At 36.3% G+C, this 25044-nt stretch overlaps 2 protein-coding genes across 3 annotated transcripts in view; one reads left to right on the top strand and one right to left on the bottom strand.

Annotated features, from left to right (window-relative positions):
* LOC144977410 (uncharacterized) overlaps positions 1-25044 on the top strand; it is a 95067-nt gene that overhangs the window by 38123 nt on the left and 31900 nt on the right. The window lies entirely within an intron of this gene.
* LOC144976123 (epoxide hydrolase 3-like) lies at positions 10674-24476 on the bottom strand. The gene is made up of 5 exons (XM_078920304.1): positions 24178-24476; positions 22744-22856; positions 22147-22265; positions 21037-21163; positions 10674-10951 (listed from the first exon to the last, which is right to left on the bottom strand). The coding sequence occupies exons 1-5, from the start codon at positions 24372-24374 to the stop codon at positions 10674-10676; spliced, it is 834 nt and encodes a 277-aa protein (XP_078776430.1). The 5' UTR covers positions 24375-24476.

Raw genomic sequence — 25044 nt, 5'->3', positions numbered from 1 at the left:
CGAAAGTAAGAACCTGATTTCAATACCTTTTAATAACTATGGCTAATTTATCGAACCAGAATCTTTGAAAAGTGGTAAGTACCAATAATAATTGCGTAATAATTATTTAAGACATGTTTAGAGTTATCAACTGTAGTTCCTGCAGACGATAGTTGGGCCCATTGTCGTGTTGTTCTGTCTAGTCGCACAGATAATCAGAATCAGACTCCGCCTGATTCGGAATCCGAATCGGATTAAATTACTTTTCCTTATTTTATTACGAATTATGGCCTGCGGCTTTATATTTATATATTTTTTCTATATGGTTAACTGACAAATATTGACTTTATTGTTTTAGTCTAGTGTATAAGTCTAGAGGGCCCCTTTGCTCGTCACGTCAACTTCACAACTTTATCTTGAACAGTCCTTTCTATTTCTACTCTATCTAGAACTTGAAGTTGCTAGTTAGTTAAGTTAGTGGGTCTGATATTACCATATCATATTCATATATGATGGAACTTGGACTCTGACTCTGAATATATAGTTATGCCCATTACATGGATCTGTGTTGCTGATATGATTGTCAATCGTATGGGACTAGTAGCTAAGACTCTTAATATATAGTTTTGCCTCATTGATCTGAGATGTTACTGTTGTTACAATTACACTCACTCACTCTATTACTATTACTATTATCTCTGTGACTATGGAAAGGAATTATGGATCTGATCTACTCCATTGACTGAAAGGAATGAACTAGTAGTCTGAATATATAGTTTTGTCTCATTGATCTAAGATGAGACTCTATTAAACAACTCTATGACTATGGAAGGGAACTATGGATCTGATTCTGATGCTACTCATTGACTGTACTCTAAGGAATGAACTATAGTAGTCAGATGTTTTATGAATGGCGCATGTTTTTCTAGTTTTTCTAAGATGTCCCTCTATCAAAAGTTGCAAAACTTTGTGTCAACATCCGAATCAATTTCTCTTAACTGAATAAAGATTTTGGCCCATATTGAATTGTGATGCCATATCACAAAAAAAGATTTCTTCTTCACAACCTATAAAAAGCCACTTTAAAACCGCTGTCATACAATTAGAGATTTTACACTGCTAAATATTTAAACAGTTTCGCACCACAAAGTAAGAGATGACTTCATCGTTTTTCAAAAAAATCTTGTGATACAGTAGTTCCGGCTAGTGGTTATGAGTTCACATCATACTATTACAAAAATTACTATTTTCCGAATAAAAGCAAAACACATTAACATAAAGTAACAACTTTTGTAGTTTGCATCCAATTTTGACTTTATAATTTATTGCTTTTTATTTACATCACGTCGCAATTACCGAAGACTGATATGAATCTCTAGTTTTAACTTATTTGAACTAGTGATTAAATACTCAAAATTGTCAAATAAACATTGAATGTTTATATTTAACTTTGAAAAATTGTATCTATGCATGACCGATTCACACAGCATTTAAAGTTTTCTTTTAAACCTATAAGCTCTTAAACAATACGATATGATACAGAATCTCTATCGGTTCCTTTCTCGTAAAGCTGCGAAAAGAAGTCTACTTGTATCTATCGATAAGCCATTAAAGAGGACATCTATGGAATTGGAATTTCACAATCAACTCTGAGTTTTGCATGTTATTGTTGTTACGTTGTTGTTGAACACAAGCACATTTTGTGGAAACACTGTATCATAAATTGATGAATTTCTACTTTTGACTGGTCTACATTAAATTTATGTACTCCTCTTTGGCATAAATACCAACCTATTCCTCAAAACTTTGAACTCAAAATAATGTTGGAAGTGCGTAATGTTCACTTTTATTTGTATTCATCAAACACGTATATTGATTGTTATAAAATGTAAACTTGTCTGTCATTCCTTCATATTCAGATTCTGTACGAACATCATATAAGTTTCAATTAACTGAACATTCCATTTTAACAAATTCTTTCAAAATGGATAAGCGGAAAATCATAATTTCGACACTATAAATCATTTTTAAGTTCAGATCCTCACCCGTTATCGATTTTAATATAGCTGTAATAAGCGAAATACTTTCCTATTGTTTTTTTTTAATCGTGATAAAACATTTTTATTAAGACAAAATAATCCAGAGTTTCATACAAATTTTTGCAGCTGTACATCGTGAACAGATAGCTGAGAAAAAGACGCGCCCCTTATTAAAAATCCGACTATTGTACTCTGAATATATATTGATCTGATATGTTACTTTATTAATTAACTCTATGAATATGGAATGGAATGGAACTATGAATTTGATGCTACTCCATTGACTATATGGAATGAACCAGTACTCTGAATGTTTTTCCTCACATGAACTTTTGCCTCTTGTGGGTCTGATGTTCATGGACGTGATTTGTTAGCAAATTCAAGATGGGGAAAATTGTGGTGTTGCGAATTACAATGGTAACTACAATAAAGCCAACAAATGTTGTGTGTTCAGATTGCCTATAAAGAGGAACCAGACCGGTAAACATGGTTAAACAAATCCCTCCTCGTGATGATATTGAGCTACATCCGACAAAATTTGTTATTTGTGAAAGACATTGGTCTGCAGGTGTTCCAATGAAAATTCTACCTGGCACACCGATCATCCCTTATAGGGATGAAATAGTGTTCAAAAAATTAATAAATTCGAGAGATCCTAATTACAACTACGATACATGTAGTGCATCCCTTAGTATATATTTTGGTTTTCATATTTTTCTTGTGATCATCCTCCGCAGATTACCTCCCTTTGTTGATATTATACATCTCCTTTCCCCTTCATCTAATTGTTCATCCTCTTCCTCATAATCACATTACATGTACATTCATTAATCAAGCTTCTAAAGAAATCATCCTGAATCAATCACTATAACTATAAGGTCAGTTTTTAGAATATCTAACTACTCATCCTTTCCGTTTCTTGGCTACTCCTTTTCACTGCTGATAATAATAATCATTAAATATTTTTTTTGGACCCAGAATTCACAATCACTCTCTAAAAAGGTAGATCTTGCCATATAATGCCCCTGCTGTTATTTTGGTGTAAATTTTCTATATTTTTTTTGTTGGCCCCCACTAGCGTTGCCTGAAGATTTCATATGATTGTCCTTTCAGTATAGTTGTCCTTGATATATATATATATATATATTATATATATATATATATATATATATATATATATATATATAATGCAAATTGTCACTCACATTTTTTGTGGCCGAGACGATTCGATATATATTTATTTTTTTTTTTTTTTTTTAATTATTTTTTTTTTTTTAATATGTATATACATGGAATTTTTTTGAGCACGTGGTCTAATGCTAGGATATTCGCTTTCGGATCGGACGGTCCTGGGCTCGAGGCTCGTTCGGCGCATAATTGAGTCCTTGGAAAAGGCTCTTAGCTCATATTATTCTCTCACCGTACTCAGGTGTAAAAAAAAGTACCTGGCCGTTAACAGCGCTGCTGTCTCTGTCGGTAAAATGCGTAATATCGTCTTCCAGACGTAATGTCTCGTTCCACGGGTTAGTTGTTGCTGGTGGTCAGGGATCATTTGAGCACGTTTAGTGGATATTGCGCTGTATAAAAAAGCTCAAGTAAAACGTATTGTTTTCAAGATGTCCTGTGAGGAATTCTTTCAATAAGATAGCTCTATCTAACTGGGTGGGATTTCCGACCTTCCATTGTGGGCAGGGAGGTAGTTGCCATGTCTTATATCACCCTGTGTCTGTTTTCCAAATTTTTTTCTGTCTTTGTCTTGGGATGAGATTAATTGGTTTTGTCCTGACCCTGGCCGGAGTCCTTGGCTGGGAGGGAAACAGTCGAATGTATGGTTATTGTTTTGGCATGGGAGACAATGTTTCCCTTGTAAATCATCTCTGATAGGTACTGTTATTTATTGATTTTCAACATATGATTTGTAAACATTTGAGTGTATTCCTCTTAGTTGATCTTGTGCTGGTGCCTGGGTGAGACTTTTAGGTGATCTCAAAGTACACTGATTGCGTGCTCTTGGAATCTACATATTTTCCCTATTTGAACCAATTCCCCTTTGTCTTACTTTTTCCTCAAGTCATTTTAATTGTTACTGTACATCAAGAATGTCTTTACTATCCAATTTTCTTCCTTTTTACTGGCGCTGATATGACCTAAATGTGTTGAAAGCCCCGTAAAACCCTTAAAATGTTTTGTTTTGTTTTGTTTGTTTGTTTTTTGTTTTGTTTTGTTTTATTTAAGGGTTTTACGGCACTTGCAACACATTAAGGTCATATCAGCGCCAGTAGAAAGGAAGAAAATGGGATAGTAAAAAGTTCTAGAATTACAATTAAACCACCCAAGAAAAGGTAAGACAAAGGGGAATTGGTTCAAATAAGAACATGTGTAAATTCCAAGAGCACACTATATCAAAGTACTTAGTTTGAGATCACCTAAAAGTATCATCCAGACAGAAGCACAGGTCGTCCCCACTAAGAGCAATACACTCAAATGTTTACAAATCATATATTATACTAATACATAAACAAAACATAATACAGTGCATAACGGAGAGAAGATTTACAAGGTAAAACATATTGTCAACTCCCAACATTAACTATACATTTGACTGTTTGCCTCCCAGACAGGATATCCGGCCAGGACAAAACCAAGTAATCTCATTCCAAGACAAAGACAAAAAGCAAGTTGGAAATCAGATACAGGGGAATAGAAGACAGTAAGTTCCCTGCCCATCAGGTAAATGTTGCTGCTCGAAGCTCGAAGATTCATCTTAACTACGCCACTACCACATCATCTCATTCATCTGTGGTGTTTCATTCATCCTGTTTTGTTGATAAAGGGGAAACCCGAAACGTTCATTTGATCTGTTTTTGTAATTATAAATTGAAGCTTACATATAATTTCACATATTTATTATTTATTACTGCCCATCATGGGAGGTCAGGAACCCCATCCGTAAAAACCCTAAAAACAAACACTAGCTCTACCTTTGACTCATAACACTTCTGCTGAACCATCTCATTTTAATCAAGAGTTATTTGTCCAATTAAAGTACGCAGCGCGATCTCAAGAGGACTGAAAGCAAACACCTTTCGTCCTGCCCTTCGACTTTGACGTGAAACGATCTTCACTTTCAATGTTAAACAATAGCAGTAGTAGACAACCACTGTATGAATGAGTGTGTGGAGGTAGATAGGGAATTCATTACAGATGTCCTCGTCCTCGTTATCATCAGCATCATTATTAGCATTATTTAAAAGAAGAAGAAGAAGAAGAAGAAGAAGAAGAAGAAGAAGAAGAAGAAGAAGAAGAAGAAGAAGAAGAAGAAGAAGAAAGACGACGACGAATAAGAAAAGGAGGAGGATGAGGAGGAGAAGGAGGATGAGGAGGAGAAGAAGGAGGAGGAAGAGGAGGACGACGACGAGGCGGACGAGGGGGAGGATGAGGAGGACGATGAGGAGGAGGACGACGACGAGAAGGAGGAGGACGATAACGAGGATGACGAAGACGAGGACGAAGAGGACGAGGAGGAGGAAAACGAGGACGACGAGAAGTAGAAGTGCAGTCCAAACTGCTGACAAATCATGAACGTACCAATTCATATGCTATAATATTTTAATATTATATGATGTTAAAACAAATAACCCTCTCCATCATCTCTCTACCCAGCCCAACAAGAAAAGGTCTCAACTCAACACTGTCGTACTCCGGAAAAACCCATATTTAAAAATTCGGCCAGAAAACTCGTCCTTATAATATCAACCGATTGAAATGACCCTCATCTTGGCAAAAACTCTCAAACCTGGGACTTCGCCGAAGTCCCAGGTTTGAAAGTTTTTGCCAAGATGAGGGTCATTTAAATGGATCGATATTTTCGATATTTGAAGGACGAGTTTTCTGGCCAAAATTTTTAATGTTTTTCCAGAGTACGGCAGAATGGCTAAGTAAATATTAAAAAATTTTGGCGTTTTGTGTAACGGATTTTTTTTACAAGAATAAGTTATTCAAGGAGCAAAATCTGAAAATCTTAAATACCTCTTATTTACTTTAAGTCAAGAAAGTCGCGTCAATGCGAGAAATTACTTCTTTCATTTCTTATGATGGCCGCGCTCTAAAGTGTAGGATGTATTAATACGCCAGCGTCAACAGTAAAAAAAAATAAATAAAAAGTAGTGCTCGATGTTCATCTTGTATTTTATAGAAGTTTGCAAGACAATAGAGAATACAAATTTCGGGCGATGGGTGCTCGAGAACGAGAGCTGAAGTGGAGTCTCTGGATAGTCTCATTAAGAGGAGAGGATGGCAATGGTTGGGGCATGTCTGTCGCAGACCTGATGAAACACTGATAAGGAAGCCTCTCCGATGGACACTCCAGGGAAAAGGGAAGCGAGGCCGCCCCAAGGAGACTTGGAAACGTACCGTAGAGAGGCACTTAAAGCAGAGAGGTCTGTCCCTCGAGATGGCCCCAAGAATAGCTGCTGACAGGACCAGGTGGAGATCACTTGCATCGCATCAAGTGCCAGCAGGCCCGGAGAGGATTAAGTGAGCGAGTGAGTGATGGCGGCTCGAACCCGCGACCTTACTGGTACGACAACTCCTACCTTTTTAGAGGTGGATAGTTCAGACAGTAGAGCCACGCTCTCTCTCTCTCTCTCTCTCTCTCTCTCTCTCTCTCTCTCTCTCTCTCTCTCTCTCTCTCTCTCTCTCTCTCTCCACGCTCGGAGTTGTATCAGTCAGTAAGGTCGCGGGTTCGAGCCCCCAAAGCCGCCGGGAAATGTTCATTCTCTATTATCTTCTGGCAATGTCCTACTCACTTCAAATCTTGTTACCAACGTAAGTGCCTGCTCCACTCACGTTTCTATACAAGGTGCCATTTAACTAGCAGATTTTTTACCAATCAAAGCATATAATTTGTGACACAACTACAAACGTGCTCGGACAAACATAGTTTGTTGTTTATAAACAATAAGGTGAATGAAATCAACCTCTCTCTGACAATTGCTATTGTTTTTATACCGCCATATGGGTGAATAGTTAACACATGATTTTCTCGGTCATTTTATAAACGTTTAAATTTACACATAGTTTTCTCTGTTGGTTCTATAGATAGTATGCGCTTGGCTAGAAGCTCATAACATTGCCATCCGGAAGTATAACGAACCAACACACAAACTCTGTGTAACCATGAACGTTTATAGTCAGGTTGATACAGTTGAGTGAGAACAACTCACAAACGCGGATGGCAAAAACAATAACAAAGGCCTGAGTGACGTCATCTTTGAACTATCTATTGATCAAGCGGCTGAACAGTGGGTATTTTACTTTGACACGCGCCATTGATAGGGTTCACGATGTTTACCAATCACTGCCATTGTTTACATTATGACAACTGTCCGATATGCGTGGTTATCTATGATGAGGAGAAAAATTTACTGAACACATTGACATGACCAACCCCTTTCTGAGTGCTGCTGCTTCTAATGGTGCTCACACTACTACGTTATGACGATCGACCCAATCAGCAAAGTCTATACCGCATTCATGCATGGTCGCAAACCCGCCCGGAAGCTTCGTCACAGCACACCGTTCAACTAGACGCTCTGCGGTTTCGGGTTTCTTAGTGCTGAACTCTTGTAGAAAAGACTTATTGTACTTATATATTTTTTCCCATTTAGTAGTTGATTGGAAAATATACTGAGGGCTAATAGCATACTGAATTACGTAAATATTCAGAAAATTGACAACATTGTTTACAGTATTTTTTTTTTCAAGGGTTTTACGGCGCTTGCGACGCAATTAGGTCATTTCAGCGCCAGTAAAAAGGAAGAAAATGTGATAGTTAAATATTCTAGAGTTGCAATTTAAAGCAGACAAGCAAAGTAAGGCTAATGGGAATTGATTCAAATAGGGAACAGGTGTAGATTCCAAGAGCACACTATCGGTGTACTTAATTTCAGATCACCTGAAAGTCTTTTTTTGTTTATTGCTTTAGGTCTCTTCCAACACAATTGAGGTTATATGAGAGACCGCTGAAACAAAAAAAACAAGCAATCTAACAAAAATAGTACAAATGTAAATCAAAATCATAACCTCAAGATATCATAAGCTAAATTATAAATAACCAAGAACAAACAGGCAGAAGATTTACAGAAAAAAAAAATATCCCCTGTCAAAAATACAATCACAAACCAAAGAAGCAGGATAGGCTAGTAAAGAGAAGAAGAAACGACATCACTATCGGATCGTACACCCATACGAACATCATAGGTATATGATTCAAGGGTGATGCTCCCATCCAACCACCCGCAAACCTGAAAGTCTCACCCAGACACAAACACAGGTTTCTACTTAGAGGAATACACTCAAATGTTTTCAAACCATAATTAATTTAATATTTTTTTTTAATGAAACAGTACATAACAGAGAGGTGATTTATAAGGGGAAAAAAATATCATCTCCCAAAACGATAACTATACATTTGATTGTTTCCCTCCTTGTCAAGGGCCCCGGCTAGGGCTAGGACAAAACCAAGTACAAAATCGCATTCCACGACAAAAACAGAAAGCAAGTCAGAAAAACAGATCTTAGGGATAGAAGACACAGCGTGACCTTCTGCCCACCAGGGGAGGTCAAAGACCCCTTCCAGTTAATTTTTTTTTTTTTAATATAATTTTTACGAGCATTGAACAAATGGTATTGTATTCAATGTGGCCAGTCATATCAAAACGGTATTATGACGGACTGATCGTTACCTGCTGCCCTTGTTTTTAAAAACTCAGTATATGCAATGTTAACCAAACATGCATTTGACTGTATCCCTCCCAGCCAAGCACTATGGTCAGGGCCAGGAGACAACCAAGTAATATCATTCCAAAACAAATACAGAAAGCAAACTCAGAAAACAGATATAGGGGGATAGAAGACACAGCAAGTGACCTCCTGCAACACCATAGGAGGTCAAAAGACCCCACCCAGAAATGAGCATCAGGAAAAGTAAGACAACAGGTTTAGATAAAAGTGAGAACAAAGGGAGGCAATAGAGAAAATAAACCCCTCTATCTATAGTCTGATATTAAAAACAAACCCATCTCATTACCTGGATCTTTACAGAAAATGAACAAATAATTTATTATCGACAATTGTTTATCATCATCATCAGCACTATCATTATCATTAGCATCCTCATTATCGTCATCATATTTATGATCCTCTTTTCATCACCATCACTACAAGTTCCTTGCTGTCAATATCACACACAAAACACACACACTCTCACTCATAAATATATGTATATGTGTGTATATATATAATATATATATATATATATATATATATATATATATATATATATATATATATATAGATATATATATATATATATATATATATATAGATATATATATATATATATATATATATATATATATATATATGTGTGTGTGTGTGTGTGTGTTAAGGAACACAGAAACGAGTCGTCTCGGCAAAAAAATGTGAATGAAAATTTACATTATATATATATATATATATATATATATATATATATATATATATATATATATATATATATATATATATATATATTCACCCATAATCAGAATTTATAATATCGTTTTGGTAAAAGAGAGGAGTATTTTGTATAAATATAAATATCTTACTTGACAATCAAATTAAGTACACACACAAATCTCAATCTATATTACTGTAGATCGTAACATATGTAACCAGACACCTCAAACTGCTATTACGGTGGGGTGGACCCTCTTACCATTATCAGATTTTAAAATTCAATTTTGAGCCTTAAGCAACAGATTCACTCCTGACATAAAACCATTTTGAGTCCATGGGTTACATATGAGCTTTTAAAAAGTACATAGAACGCAATATCCACTCAACATGCTCAAAGCGCTTTACAAAGGTCCCTGACTAACAGCAACACCTAACATGTAGAAAGAGAATGACGTCTGTTAGGTGATATTACAATATTTTTCCCAACAGAGACAATGCTATCCGGGTATTCATTGTACACCTGAGTACGTTGAGATAATGTGAGTAAAGAGCCTTTTCCAAGGACTCATATAAGCACCGAGTGAGGCTTGAACCCAGGACCTTCCGATCCCGAAGCGAGTGTCATACCACTAGACCACATAGCTGCACATATTTGTGCTACTGTCTCAAAACGGCAGCCAGGATAAATCAGTCTGACAAATGGTGTTGGGCTATATCACAAATTAATGAAAAACTTACTCTTTATAGACCATATTAAATAGTTATGATTACCAGAATATCAACGTATAGATAGTATGCGCTTGGCTAAGAATCTCACAACATTGCCATCCGGATGTATAACGGACCAACAAAATAGAAAACTGTGTGTAACCATGAACTTTTATGGTCTGGTTAATACAGTTTAGTGAGAATTACTCATAAACATGGATGGCAAAAAACAATAACAAAGACCTGAGTGACGTCAACTTCATTTTATCTATAAAAGTGTTTAAGGACACTGAAATATTGTATGAGTGTTAAATAGAAATTTAATAATGTTTATAATCCTCAGCAAAATGCGGCCAATGAATGAAAATGCATACGAAAACGCATTTTTCCATAATGTTGTCACCACTGCAATATACCGCCATGAGACGATTTACGTATTGTTCCACTTCATTTCTTATTGTAAAAGTCAGACTTTTTAAAAAACTCTCTAATGGACTGGTTGACCTTATCAGGTCTGTCATTCTGCACCCAATGGCTGGAGTCGGCAACCCGAGTCACTGTGGCGTGTGGAACGACTTTCATCGTCTCCTCCAGGAGCTTGGTGGTCAAGAACAGATCATCCAGTCCCCACACGATGTGCACGGGCATGGGGTAGTGTAGGGGGTGCCCTTGATGTGGGGGGTACAGATTGGCTCGGTAGTAGTTGATGCCTGGGGTGAACGAACCTGAGGAGGACAACAAAACAGGGGGTCAGAGACCTGAAAGTAGCACCCAACAAAATTGTCTGAAAATCTTCTGAAAATTGTTCATGGACCATACGGCATCTGTCTTAAAAACTCGAGAATTTATACAGTGCAATATCTACTAAACCCGCTCAAAACGCTTTATAGGAACCCATAGCCAACAGCAACACTTAACGTGTAGAACTTTACAAAGAGTCCCAAGCAAACAGCAACAGCTTAACATAGAGGACGAGACATAATATCTGTTTTGGTGATATTGCATTTTTATTTTCAGACAGAGACAACGCTGTTAATGACCAGATACTCATTTTACACCTGAGGATAGTGAGATAATGTCAGTAAAAAAGCCTTTCCCAAGGACTCAACTATGCATTGCTCAAAGCGGGATTCCAACCCTGGATCTTACACCTCAAGACCACATGCACGAGTGCAAGTAGGTTAAGGCCAAATACGCCTGAAATCCATTTCCAAAAAAGGCCAAATACGCCTGAAATCCATTTCCAACGAAGGCCAAATACGCCTGAAATCCATTTCCAACAAAGGCCAAATACGCCTGAAATCCATTTCCAACAAAGGCCAAATACGCCTGAAATCCATTTCCAGCAAAGGCCAAATACGCCTGAAATCCATTTCCAACAAAGTCCAAATACGCCTGAAATCCATTTCCAACAAATTCAAAATGTTTCAAACTTATTTTGAAATGTGACCCACTGCCTCCAAACAGTATTATGTCGGGTGATGTTTTGTTTTGTTTTTAAGAGTTTTACGGCACTTGCAACACATTAAGGTCATATCAGCGCCAGTAAAAAGGAAGAAAATGGGATAGTAAAAAGTTCTGGAATTACAATTAAAGCACCCAAGAAAGGTAAGACAAAGGGGAATTGGTTCAAATAGGAAACAGATGTAGATTCCAAGAGCACACTATCAGTGTACTTAGTTTGAGATTACCTAAATGTTTCACCCAGACACCAGCACAAGATCCCACGAAGAAACACTCAAATGTTAACAAATCATATGTTAAAATAAAAAAAATAACAGTTCATAACAGAGAGATGATTTATAAGGAAAAGAATATCATCTCCCAAAACTATCTATACATTCGACTGTTTCCCTCTCAGCAAGGGCACCAGCCAGGGCCAGGATAAAACCAAGTAATCTCATTCCACGTCAAAGACAGAAAGCAAGTTGAAATACAGATATAGGGTGATAGAAGACACAGTAAGTACCTCCCTGCCCACTATGGGAGGTCAGGAAGCCCAACCAGATGTCGGGGTGACTGTCATGGTCTCAAGTGAGTAAAGAGCTACTCGACTATGCATAAAGATATATGTAGAATGAGGCCCCAGAATTTACTAGTTACTATAAATGAAAAACAATTAACGATTTGTTTACAATGAAATAAAAAATAATGATGAAATTTAATTAAAAGAGATAAACAGTGATCGTGGCAGTTACAAATAGAGATATGAATATTTTACGTAACTTATGATAATATGTCAGGTTCATAAGTTTACGGTTCCAGGCAGTTGATGGGCTTGGATGATCTATTCCTCTGATAACAGGATTGGACTCGTAAAATTCCACTTCCAGGCAATTGGTAAGAAGTTATTGTGTAGTCCTTTGACAGCGGGCTTGGGTTTGATCCTTGAAGATTATACAATCAAAGTTAAAAGCTCCGGCGTCTTAATGGTGTAGATATAATATCTACAAAGTCCCAAAAGATAAAAATCTTCCAGTATATATATAGGAATAGAGCGACTGGCCGTCCGGCATAGATTGTGGAGAGAAAGTGAGTGTAGAATATTAGACCTATCAGCTTTTATAATAAGTGGCTACGTGACAGAATGTAGAACGAAAAGTATTCACTAATTAGAAATTAATTCGAGGGAAGGCTATAAAAGGAAAGACGATCTAATATTAGAAGGTAAAGTTTATCTAAGCCTACCGAAATATAACTGGAGTGAGATGAATTCAGTTCTTAATAAAATAAAATTTAATAAGATAATTGTGAACAACCTTCACTGTGACACCCCCCACCCACGTTTAAAATATACTCTTTAACCATTATGGGAAAGATAGATTTTACAAACGGAAGTAAATTTACTATCATGATACTCTAGCATTAATCCATTGTTATGATTTGTGCTACAATTAAATTATTTATTAACTAGACATGGAAATGTTTATATTAACGTAGGTATATGAATGGGTGACAATAACAATGAAAGATTGTGATTACAAATCATTGTGATGAACAACATGATGGCAATGTGATTACAAATCATTGTGATAAACAATAGTGATGGCAATGAAGCATGATTTAAGTCGATGATATGAAGGTAATTTACTAAATGAAATGAATGAAAATGTAAATGAAATATTGACATTTCAATTATTAATCATAAATGAGTGAAAATTCATAACAATGATAGATAAAGAGAAGATTTCCCAAATCATGAATGGGTATGGTATATATATCCAAACAATACTCAATGTTACATTAAGTTGGGTCATCATGTTTACAAATAAAATTATCGAAATTGTGCGTTCTGATTTGGCATAGTTTGCGAGGTAACTAACAGTATGCATGGGAGGTTAAGTTATACCCTTCTCACGTGTTTATACTAATCGAGAAAGTAGGTCGGCGTGAATATTTTCACAGCCTGGTATGTGAGAGATACTGAAAGTGTAATTTTGCAAAAATAGACTCCACCTTAGTACTCTACTATTATTCATTTTGTTATTTCTTATGTACGTGAGTGGTTTATGGTCCGTTTCGACCACAAACTCTTTTAGCAGTAGATATCTGCTGAATGTCTTTAAAGCAAAGACGATGGCCAGTCCTTCACGCTCTATTACAGAGTATCGTGATTCTCTGTCCAATAATTTTCTGCTTGCATATAAGCAAGGCATTAGAGTTCCCTCATGTTCCTGTAATAGTACACCTGCGATGCCCTTATCAGACGCGTCAGTTCTTACAACAAATTCTTTTGATATGTCGGGTAATTTAAGAATTGGTTCTGAACAGAGTAATGCCTTTAACTGGTTAAAGCTATTCTGACACGCTTCTGTCCAAACAATTTTGTTCGGTGACCCATTCTTTGTCAGATTTGTTAGCGGTGTCGCGATGTGCGCGAAGTTGTAAATGTATTTCCTGTAAAAATTTAGGAGCCCAAGTACTTTGCGTACTTCTTTTTTTGTCTTAGGTGGTTGCAATTGTGCGATTTTTGTTTGTTTTTCTGTCTCGGGTGTCTGTGTCCCATGACCAACGGTATGATTGATCCTGCATTTGAAGCTTCGATATTAGTAAACATAGGTTGCGACACTGTGTCTCTATCAAAATACTTTTTTAGCATGTTTGCATGGAATGTCTTTGTTGTGTTGTTAATTTGAATCTCGTAATTAACATTAGATTTTACTGCTGTTATTTTGAATGGTCCTTTCCATGTAGCTAAAAGTTTACTCGAGTCATCGGGTAAGAGTATTAGTACTTTGTCACCAATCTCAAATTTTCTTGACTTGCTTTTTCGATCGGAGTATTCCTTGTATTTCTCTGCTTTTTTAGTGACGGATTCCTGTGCTAGCTTACACGTGTCCTCTATTCTGTCTTTCAGGTTTCTTACATATTCGTAAGCAAACATAATTTCGTTATTGTCCTCCTCATTCCCTTTACAAATGTCGGCTACTATATTGATCGGGCCGCGAGGTGATCGTCCATACATCAACTCAAATGGGGAGTAGCCTGTAGATTCTTGGGGTATTTCTCTATATGCAAATAGGATTGCTGGTAAGTATCTGTCCCAATCATCTGGTTTTTCTGCTGACACTTTTCTTAACATATTCTTTAGAGTGCCATTAAATCTTTCACAAAGACCATTTGCTTGGGGGTGGTAGGGAGTTGTGAATGAGTGTTGGATTCCCATGAGTTTCATGGTTTCATGCATCATATGTGATGTAAATTGGGGTCCATTGTCCGACAGTATTTCATTTGGTATGCCTATTCTAGTAAAAATTGTCATCAATGCTTCAGCTATGTGATCCGATGTAGTTGATTTCAATGCTATCGCTTCTGGCCACCTGGTTGCGTAATCGACTAGTGTTAGTATGTGTGTATGGTTTCTATCTGATTTTGTTAAAGGGCCTATAATGTCGATTGCAACTTTTTGAAAAACTTTTTCAATAACTGGGGTTGTCTCTAATGGCAATCTCGGTATTCTGCCTTTTGCGACTCTTCTTTGGCATGTGTCACACGATTTCACATATTCTCGGACGTCTTTAGTAATTCCAGGCCATGTGAAATTCTCGGATATTCTCTTCAATGTGGAAGAGCTCCCAAGATGTCCAGAAGTTATTGAATCGTGCGCTATTCCAAGGATTTTGTTTCTGTAAATACTCGGCGTGACCAGTTGTTTAGCTATTTTGTTTCTTTTCCTATGTAACCTGAACAGAATATCTTTTTCAATGATGTATTCAACTTTTGATTTCGTCCCTTTGTTTGCGATATTGAAATATGAAGTTAAAGTCGGGTCCTTTTTCTGTTCTTCGATGAACGTGTTCCTGTCAAATTGTTGTGGTTCAAGAGAAATAGTCATTGGCTTCTCTGTTGTCTTAGTCATCTTTCTTGTTTCTGCTAGACAAGCTGTTTCTTGGGTTAATGACCATTCTTTTACATCTGTTGGGTTGTCTTTAAGACCTTTTATATTGCCAACAAAAACATCAGCGACGGGGTTGGGAAGTATACAGCATTCCACTATTCCTGTATAGTATGGGGTTTCTATGTACACGTTAGCTGTTTCAAAGGTTTCGACTGTGCCACTGAATGTGATGCATTGTACCGTTTTTCCAGTTTTGTCTTCGTCATTGATCAAAGATGCTTTTATTCCTACTGTACTGCATCCTGTGTCTCTCAATATTTTGCAATCAGTTCCATTAGCTTTGCCTTCACAAAAAAATAGCGATCCTGATTTGTGAGTTTGTGTTAAAAGTGACATACCTTTCACGCAATACACATTTATATTTTCTCCTGACATTACTCGTGTCTGATTATTTACACTTGTTTGGAGTGATGCATTTGCAGTTTCTTTCGGATATCCCACGATTTTGTAACATTTGTCTGCTGTGTGGCCTTTCATTCCACAATATTGACATTTAATTATAGGTTTGTTGGTTTTCTTATACTCAGTATTATTGTCAGTGCTATTTCTTGTTTTGTTTTGATAGGGTCGGCTATGGTCTCTATTGAACTGTTTGTTCCATGGTTTGTTACTATGGTCATCCTGTTTCACTTGCGTGTTCCGAGTGATTGATCGGCTCGTTCTATTTGAGTACTGAACTTTAGGTGTACCTGGACTCTGAGCAGCGGCAGCGTAGTATGGTTCCTTCAATGTTCTGCTAAGGGGTGTCAATGGATGTGCGCTGTTAAAGTTTTCTGCGTAGATTTTTAATTTGTCCAAGTTTTCTGGCTTTCTCTCTTTAAAGAATGCGACTAAATCTGGGTTGCAAGCTTGATAGATTCGATTCTTCAGCGTGAGATAGTAAAGGCCTGCAAAGTCGTCTTGTTTTACGTTTGCCAACTCAAGCCACCGATTTAGAAATTGAGTAATTCGGTTCACGAATGTATTAAAGTCTTCTCCACTTTCCGGTTTTGCAGTGTGAAACCTTTCCTGGTAACCATCTTCCGTTAATCTAAATCTTTTTAGTAGAGCGTCTTTAATTTTTCCATAGTCATCTGCATCTTCAGTTGTTAAGGTATAGAAAACTTTTAGCGGTTCTCCAGATAAGCAGTTAATCAAGGCTGTGGCCCATTTGCTTTCTGGCCAACGATAACCTTTAGCCTGAACTTCGAATCGGTGTAAGAAGGATTCTAAACAGTCTGAGCGTTCATCGTATGTTGGCATGCGTGGAAGTTTCACGAAAAATTCATCACTATTATTATGTTTTCTTTCATGACCGGTTTTTGTTTTTTCAATTTCCAGCATCATTTGGGTCCTTTTGGTTTCTTCTTCTGCTAAAGCTATTTGTCTTTTTAGTTCCCTTTCTTGGACTCTTTCTTCTCGTTTTTCTCTACGTATTCTTTCTTCATTTTCTTCTCTACGAATTCTTTCTTCATTTTCTTCTCTACGAATTCTTTCTTCATTTTCTTCTCTACGAATTCTTTCTTCGTGTTCTTTTTCTTCTTTACGAATTCTTTCTTCATTTTCTTCTCTACGAATTCTTTCTTCATGTTCTTTTTCTTCTTTTACTTTCTCTTCGCACCATGAAAATATTCTTTCCTGGGGTATTTCTAAGTCCTTTGCGAGACTTAAGTATCTTTTATATGCTTCCATGTTGCAATAAATTAGTTACGATATTTTATATATATTATATTGACAGGATACTGTTACTGACTGTTTTATTTATTTACACTTACTGGAATGAACTGTTCTATTTTTAGAAATCTCTCTCTCTCTTATTTCAACTTATTATGTATGTTGAATTTGATGCCTTTTATCGTTATATCTTATAAAGCAATGTGTCAATACAATGCGCAGTTATTATGACTTGTGTCAATAACAATGTGTCAATCGCGTGTACTCTAAACTATGTTACTACGAAAAATGTATCACCAATGTGTGTGACTCGTCGTTAGTTTGTGTACAATTATTCGCAATGACGCTAATATACTAGAGTGTGATAACAATAATAGGATGCCAAAGTAATCCCAAGTTATCTATCACTAAATATAACACGACGGCTAGTAGACTCCTTTTATTATTATTTAGTTTTTAAAGACTCACTTTTCAGAACATAATATATAAGTGGTTTTCGGTAACAGTAATATGCCAAAAATGCATTTAAAACAAATCACTATGCAAAACAAATCACGATGTCTATAGTTACTATGTGATGCCCAACTCATGTAAAAGAGAATAATGAAGGATATATCTACCAACTCAGTTCGTGGCTGGGACCTCTCTCTTGTTCAATGGTTGTTCAACAATTGTAATTAGGCATTGAAGAGTGTTTAACAGTGATGTCTGAAATACAAAACAATAAAATATCGTAAGATTTACAATAGTTACAAAATGTGTTCACAACACTGAGTGATTGGATGATAGGTGAATGAATCGTTATGGAATGTAAACATATTGAAAACAATTCATGAATGAGGCAAACAACAAAATGAAATGAGTGATATAATAACAAAGTGGACAAGGAATGAATGAATGAATGAAAAACTGAGTGAATAGATGAATGAATGAATGGATAATGTATGAATGAAAGAATGAATGGAGGAATATATGTATGAATGATTGGATAAATTAGTGAATAAACGAATGAATGGATGAATGAATGAATGAATGAATAAATGAATGAACAATGAATGAATGAATAATTTATAAATGAATAAATGAATGAAGGAATGAATCAATAAAATGCTATTCAATTTGAATGAAAGAATGAATGGATAAATTGCTATTCCATTTAAATGAAGAAATGAAAAAGAAAAAAAAATTAATCCTGTAAATAGGGAGTTCAATTAAAATATGATCAAGTGGGGCAATTAAGAGTTTTACAATTTAAACTTTAAGGTTAGATGAAATAGATATAAGTAACTAAATAAATTCAATTCTTTATATGTGTCCCCTCCAAAATGTCATGGTCTCAAGTGAGTAAAGAGCTACTCGACTATGCATAAAGATATATGTAGAATGAGGCCCCAGAATTTACTAGTTACTATAAATGAAAAACAATTAACGATTTGTTTACAATGAAATAAAAATAATGATGAAATTTAATTAAAAGAGATAAACAGTGATCGTGGCAGTTACAAATAGAGATATGAATATTTTACGTAACTTATGATAATATGTCAGGTTCATAAGTTTACGTTTCCAGGCAGTTGATGGGCTTGGATGATCTATTCCTCTGATAACAGGATTGGACTCGTAAAATTCCACTTCCAGGCAATTGGTAAGAAGTTATTGTGTAGTCCTTTGACAGCGGGCTTGGGTTTGATCCTTGAAGATTATACAATCAAAGTTAAAAGCTCCGGCGTCTTAATGGTGTAGATATAATATCTACAAAGTCCCAAAAGATAAAAATCTTCCAGTATATATATAGGAATAGAGCGACTGGCCGTCCGGCATAGATTGTGGAGAGAAAGTGAGTGTAGAATATTAGACCTATCAGCTTTTATAATAAGTGGCTACGTGACAGAATGTAGAACAAAAAGTATTCACTAATTAGAAATTAATTCGAGGGAAGGCTATAAAAGGAAAGACGATCTAATATTAGAAGGTAAAGTTTATCTAAGCCTACCGAAATATAACTGGAGTGAGATGAATTCAGTTCTTAATAAAATAAAATTTAATAAGATAAATGTGAACAACCTTCACTGTGACAGTGACATAGATGCCGGAAATAAAATCCATGTCAAAAAGACAAAATTCCGGGTTGAGCTGGACACCTTGCACTCATGCACTTGGCCACATTTTAAAGTCAATCTTCATACATAAACGGTAAAATGGTGATGACAAAAAAAACACACAAAAAACTTGAATTTTTATATAACGCAATATCCACTAAATGTGTACAAAGCGCTTTACAAGGGGCCCCTAGCCAACAGCAACACTTAACATGTAGGACGAGACATGACACCTGAAGGTGATATTACATTTTTTTTCAGATAGAGTTAACAGCCAGGTACTCATTTTACACCTGAGTACAGTGAGATAATGTGAGTAGAGAGCCTTTTCTTCGGACTCAACTATGCGCAACTTGAGAATCGAACCCAGGACCTTCCAATCCGAAGGCTAGTGTCATACCGCTGGACCACATAGTCGCACAATGAAAGAGAGAAAATATTGTTGTGATGTCAGAAACCCAGCATTTTACGGGCCTATATTTTACAGGTCTGAGGGGAGAGACTCAGTTTCATTGATACCCCAACTCAAGAGGCTTGTTCCATAACCATGGCAAAGTGAGGCAAAAAGCTTCCTTAGCGATAGTGAGTAGGCACTATTCGATATTTGTAACTATATGGAATCATAGGTTAAACAAACCAAAATGATATTCGATACATTAATTGATACTGATGTCATATTTCACCTTATAGTACAAATTTATTTCTTCCAAAAAAAAGGAGGAGGAAGAGAAGGAAGAAGGAGAAGAAGATGATGAAGAAGAAGAAGAAGAAGAAGAAGAAGAAGAAGAAGAAGAAGAAGAAGAAGAAGAAGAAGAAGAAGAAGAAGAAGAAGAAGAAGAAGAAGAAGAAGAAGAAGAAGAGGCAGGTGAAGAAGGAGGAGGAGGAAAAGGAGGAGGAGGAGGAGGAGGAGGAGGAGGAGGAGGAGGAGGAGAAGAAGAAGAAGAAGATGAAGAAGAAGACAAAGAAGAAGAAGACAAAGAAGAAGAAGACAAAGAAGAAGAAGAAGAAGAAGAAGAAGAAGAAGAAGAAGAAGAAGAAGAAGAAGAAGAAGAAGAAGAAGAAGAAGAAGAAGAAGAAGAAGAAGAAGAAGAAGAAGAAGAAGAAGAAGAAGAAGGAGAAGAAGAAGGAGGAGGAGGAGAAGAAGGAGGAGGAGGAGGAGGAGGAGGAGGAGGAGGAGGAGGAGGAGGAGAAGAAGAAGAAGAAGAAGAAGAAGAAGAAGAAGAAGAAGAAGAAGAAGAAGAAGGAGGAGGAGGAGAAGGAGGAGGAGGAGGAGAAGAAGAAGAAGAAGAAGAAGAAGAAGAAGAAGAAGAAGAAGAAGAAGAAGAAGAAGAAGAAGAAGAAGAAGGAGGAGGAGGAGGAGGAGGAGGAGGAGGAGGAGGAGGAGGAGAAGAAGAAGAAGATGAAGATGAAGAAGAAGACAAAGAAGAAGAAGATGAAGAAGAAGACAAAGAAGAAGAAGACAAAGAAGAAGAAGAAGAAGAAGAAGAAGAAGAAGAAGAAGAAGAAGAAGAAGAAGAAGAAGAAGAAGAAGAAGAAGAAGAAGAAGAAGAAGAAGAAGAAGAGGCAGGTGAAGAAGGAGGAGGAGGAGGAGGAGAAGGAGGAGGAGGAGGAGGCAGTAGCAGGAGGAGGCAGTAGCAGGATGAAATGAAGAATGACTAACCCGAACGTCTGTAGTAATACTTGTAACATTCAATCTCTTCCTCACTTACAGGTCCTGACTTCAGCCCGGCGGGTTTTTCATTGAACATTCGACGAAACATGTTGAGGTCGTTATTCGACATCAGAAGCTCCGGAATGTAAGGAAGGAAGAAGAAAAATATGTATCTGAAGATGAAGAGGGGGGAAGGGGGTGGAGAGGATGGAGTAAAAAGGGGGAAGGGGAGGGGGTAACCAAATTGAAAAATTGAAAATGAAAATGATTTTTTTAAAAACAAAAAAAAAACAGAAAAACACTGACGGTGTTACATTACTTACATTTCGACTACGTGTGAAATTGCGATATTAGGAAAATATTGATAAATTGAATATAATAAAAAATAACAATAAATTAATATTATAATAATATAATATAATATAGTAGTAATATAAATGAATAAAATAATGAATGCAGATAAAATAGATAAACAAATAAATATAATAAAATAAATAAAATAAATTAATTAATTAATTAAAAAATAAATGAAATAATGAATAAATAAAGAAAGAAAGATAGAAAGAAAGAAATGAATAAATAAATAAATAAGTGAATAAATAGAAAAGTAAATAAATAAAAAACCTGAGCATTTATATGACGAAATATACACTAATGTTCAAAATGCATTACAGGGGGGTCCCTAGCCAACAGCAACACTCAATAGAAGGAAAGATGCAATGTGCGGCTAGTGGTATGACACTCGCCTTCGGATTGGAAGGTCCTAGGTTCAAGTCCTGCCATGAGCGGCGCATAGTAGAGTCCTTGGAAAAGTCACTTTATTCACATTCTCTCACCATAGTCAGGTGTAAAATGAGTACCTGGCTTTAACAGCATTGTCTCTGATGGAAAAAAAAAATTGTAATATCGCCTGACAGGTGTCATGTTTCGTCGTACATGTTAAGTGCTGCTGTTGGCTAGGGACCCATTGTAAAGCACTTTGAGCACGTTTAGTGGGTTTTGCACTATGTAAAAGTAAAAGCTCAAATTTTTTTGGGTTTTTTTTTTTGTTCTTTTAATGTATCCTTACCCTGATCGAATGAACTGCATAGGATTGGACGTTGCAGTTTTCCACCACACCGGCGCTGGACACATGTTCAAAGCTACCAGCCTGTCCACCATGCTTGGGTGTTTGTTGGCAAAAGCCCAGGCTACAGCCCCGCCCCAATCGTGACCCAACAGGACACACGATTCATAACCTGAGATAAAAAATGTTTGTTGTTGTTGTTGTTGTTGTTGTTGTTGTTATTGTTGTTGTTGTTGTTGTTGTTGTTGTTGTTGTTGTTGTTGTTATTATTATTATTATTATTATTAATATTATCATTATTATTATTAATATTATTATTATTGTTATTATTATTATTGTTGTTATTATTATTTTTATTATTATTATTATTATTATTATTATTATTATTATTATTATTATTATTATTATTATTATTATTATTATCATTAATATTATCATTATTATTATTATTATTATTATTAAACTTGTGTCAATGCTTTTTTTTCTCTCTTTCTTTAAATGGTCAGGTCTTACCCCTACAATGTATTATTAAGCTAAAAGGCCACTTTAAATCGAGAAATTAAATGCTTAAAAGAGCATCTTGTATTTTAATCTACTGCTACGGAGCCTTACCCTTGAGAGTGAGAGAGAATAGATTGGCCACTACTCACCTAAACCCTCAATCAGCAATTTTACATCTCTGATCAACACAGCCAGTTTATAATTGTCCAAACCTCCAGGTTTGTCTGAGTCTCCGTAACCCCGCAGGTCAACTGCCACAGTCCTGGTTACAATTTTTTTAAAGGTATTAGATAAGTGTGACAAACCAATGCAAATTTGATCTTAAAAGACAAACAAAAAAAAACAAAAAAAACAAACAAACTTAAGCTTTTATATAGCGCAACCTCCATTAAATGTGCTCAAAGCGCTTTGCAAGTGGTCCCTAGCCACTAGCAACACTTAACATGTAGGATGAGATAAAATGTCTGTGAGGCGATATTACAATTATTTTTTAAAGGAAATAACGCCATTAACGGCTAAGTTCTCAATTTATTCAGGAATAAGATAATAATATACAGAGATGTGATAAGACATGGAATGAGATTTAAAAAGTTAGCTTAGGATAGAGAAGGATAGAAACTGTTTGTTTGTGGCCTATACCCTGACCGCGGGTGAAAAAGGCAATGATGATGATGATGATGATGATGATGATGATGATGATGATGATGATGATGATGATGATGACTGTATTGTGGAAAATAACATATTAAAAAAATAGAGTATTTATATAGTGCAAAATTAACTAAACATGCTCAAAGCGCTTTTCAAGGGGTCCCTGACCAACAGCAACACGTAACATGTAGAACGGGACATGACTCCTGTAAGGCGATATTACATTTTTTTCCGTCAGAGACAACGCTGTTAACGACCAGGTACTCTTATTACACCTGAATACGGTGAGAGAATGTGAGTAAAGAGCCTTTTCCTAGGACTCAAATATGCACCGAACGAAGCTCGAACTCGGGACCTTCCGATCCGAAAGCGAGTGTCATACCACAAGACCACTCGTCCAATTAAAAGGAAGAAAATGGGTGATGAAAAAAATTCTAAATTTACAAGTAAAGGTACCCATGAAAACGTAAAACAAAGATTGGTTCAAATAGGGGACAGATGTAGATTCCGAGGGCACACTTTCAATGTACTTAGTCTCATCTACAAGTCACATGCAGACACCAGCAGAGGAACTAGACACCAGCAGAGGAACTCACTGAGAGCAACACAGTCAAATACTTACAGAATATATCCGAAACAGAAAACACTACGAACAATATATAAATGAAAATGATTTACAAGGGGGAAAAAATCATCTCCCAGAACTAATACTAAAGACTATTTCCCTCTCAGCTAAGGACTCCAGCAAAGGGCCAGGATAAAACTAAGCAATCCCATTCCAAGACAAAGATAGAAAGCAACTCGGAATAATAGATATAAGGGGATGGGAGACACAGCAAGTGACCTCTTTCCCACCACGGGAGGTCAAAGACCCCACCCAGAGCATCCCTGCTGAGGTAATGACAAGTGAAATAAATGAGGCAATATCGTACCTGAAATCCCTCTGAAATTCTGAGATCTGATGTCTCCAGGAAAACCAAATTTCAGGAAAACCATGGAGCATCAACATCAGGGGAGCATTCTCCGGACCACTTATCACATAGTGTAGCTTGATTGGCTGCAAATGGAATAAAACAATAAGCTCCTCTATGATGTTTAGAGGGCTTGACACAAAATTATAGAAAACCATCAAAGTGTTTGTGTGTTGCCACAGTCTGGACTGCCACCTACATTCATGTTTACCATCAGACTGTGGAATATCCTACAAATACCTGGTAAAAAAATAAAGGGTTCTGTAAATATTTTTAGAAGTAGTCTAAGTACACGCACACACACACACACACACACACACACACACACACACACACACAGCAACATCAATTTTTTAAAAATCAATATTTTTGTAAAGGCATATTGCATGAGATTTTTGCGCTATATAAGTGTGCAGTATTATTATCATTATTTTATATACATATACAATATATATAAAATCCTGAAAATAAAACGTCTTAGCTCTGTCTAAGCATTCAGTTATTATACGATTATATCCGAATAAACTCATACATACACACACACACACACCCACAGGGACATTCATTTGCTGGAACGAATAGTTTGTCATTAGAAAACAAGTTAAACTCACCCCTAAATTGATAATTTTGTGTTCTCCATATTTTTCATCGTTCAGCATCGATGGAATCGATGCGTTCCTGTTTGTGTAAAAGAATCTAGAAGGCCCCACTCGAATCATATCCACCAAGGCCCGTAGAGTGAATACAAAGGCCCAGAACACGCCAATCAAGAATGTGACAAGCATTTGAAGTACCATTTTATTTTTGTCTTTAATCTGAATGAAGAGA

The sequence above is a fragment of the Berghia stephanieae genome, chromosome 7 (genome assembly GCF_034508935.2).
Source record: "Berghia stephanieae isolate SIO BIC M18660-M18661 chromosome 7, UCSD_Bste_1.3, whole genome shotgun sequence".
Classification (NCBI taxonomy): Eukaryota; Metazoa; Mollusca; class Gastropoda; order Nudibranchia; family Aeolidiidae; genus Berghia; species Berghia stephanieae.
The sequence above is the reverse complement of the archived record's forward strand: the minus strand, read 5'-3'. Positions and strand labels throughout refer to the sequence as shown.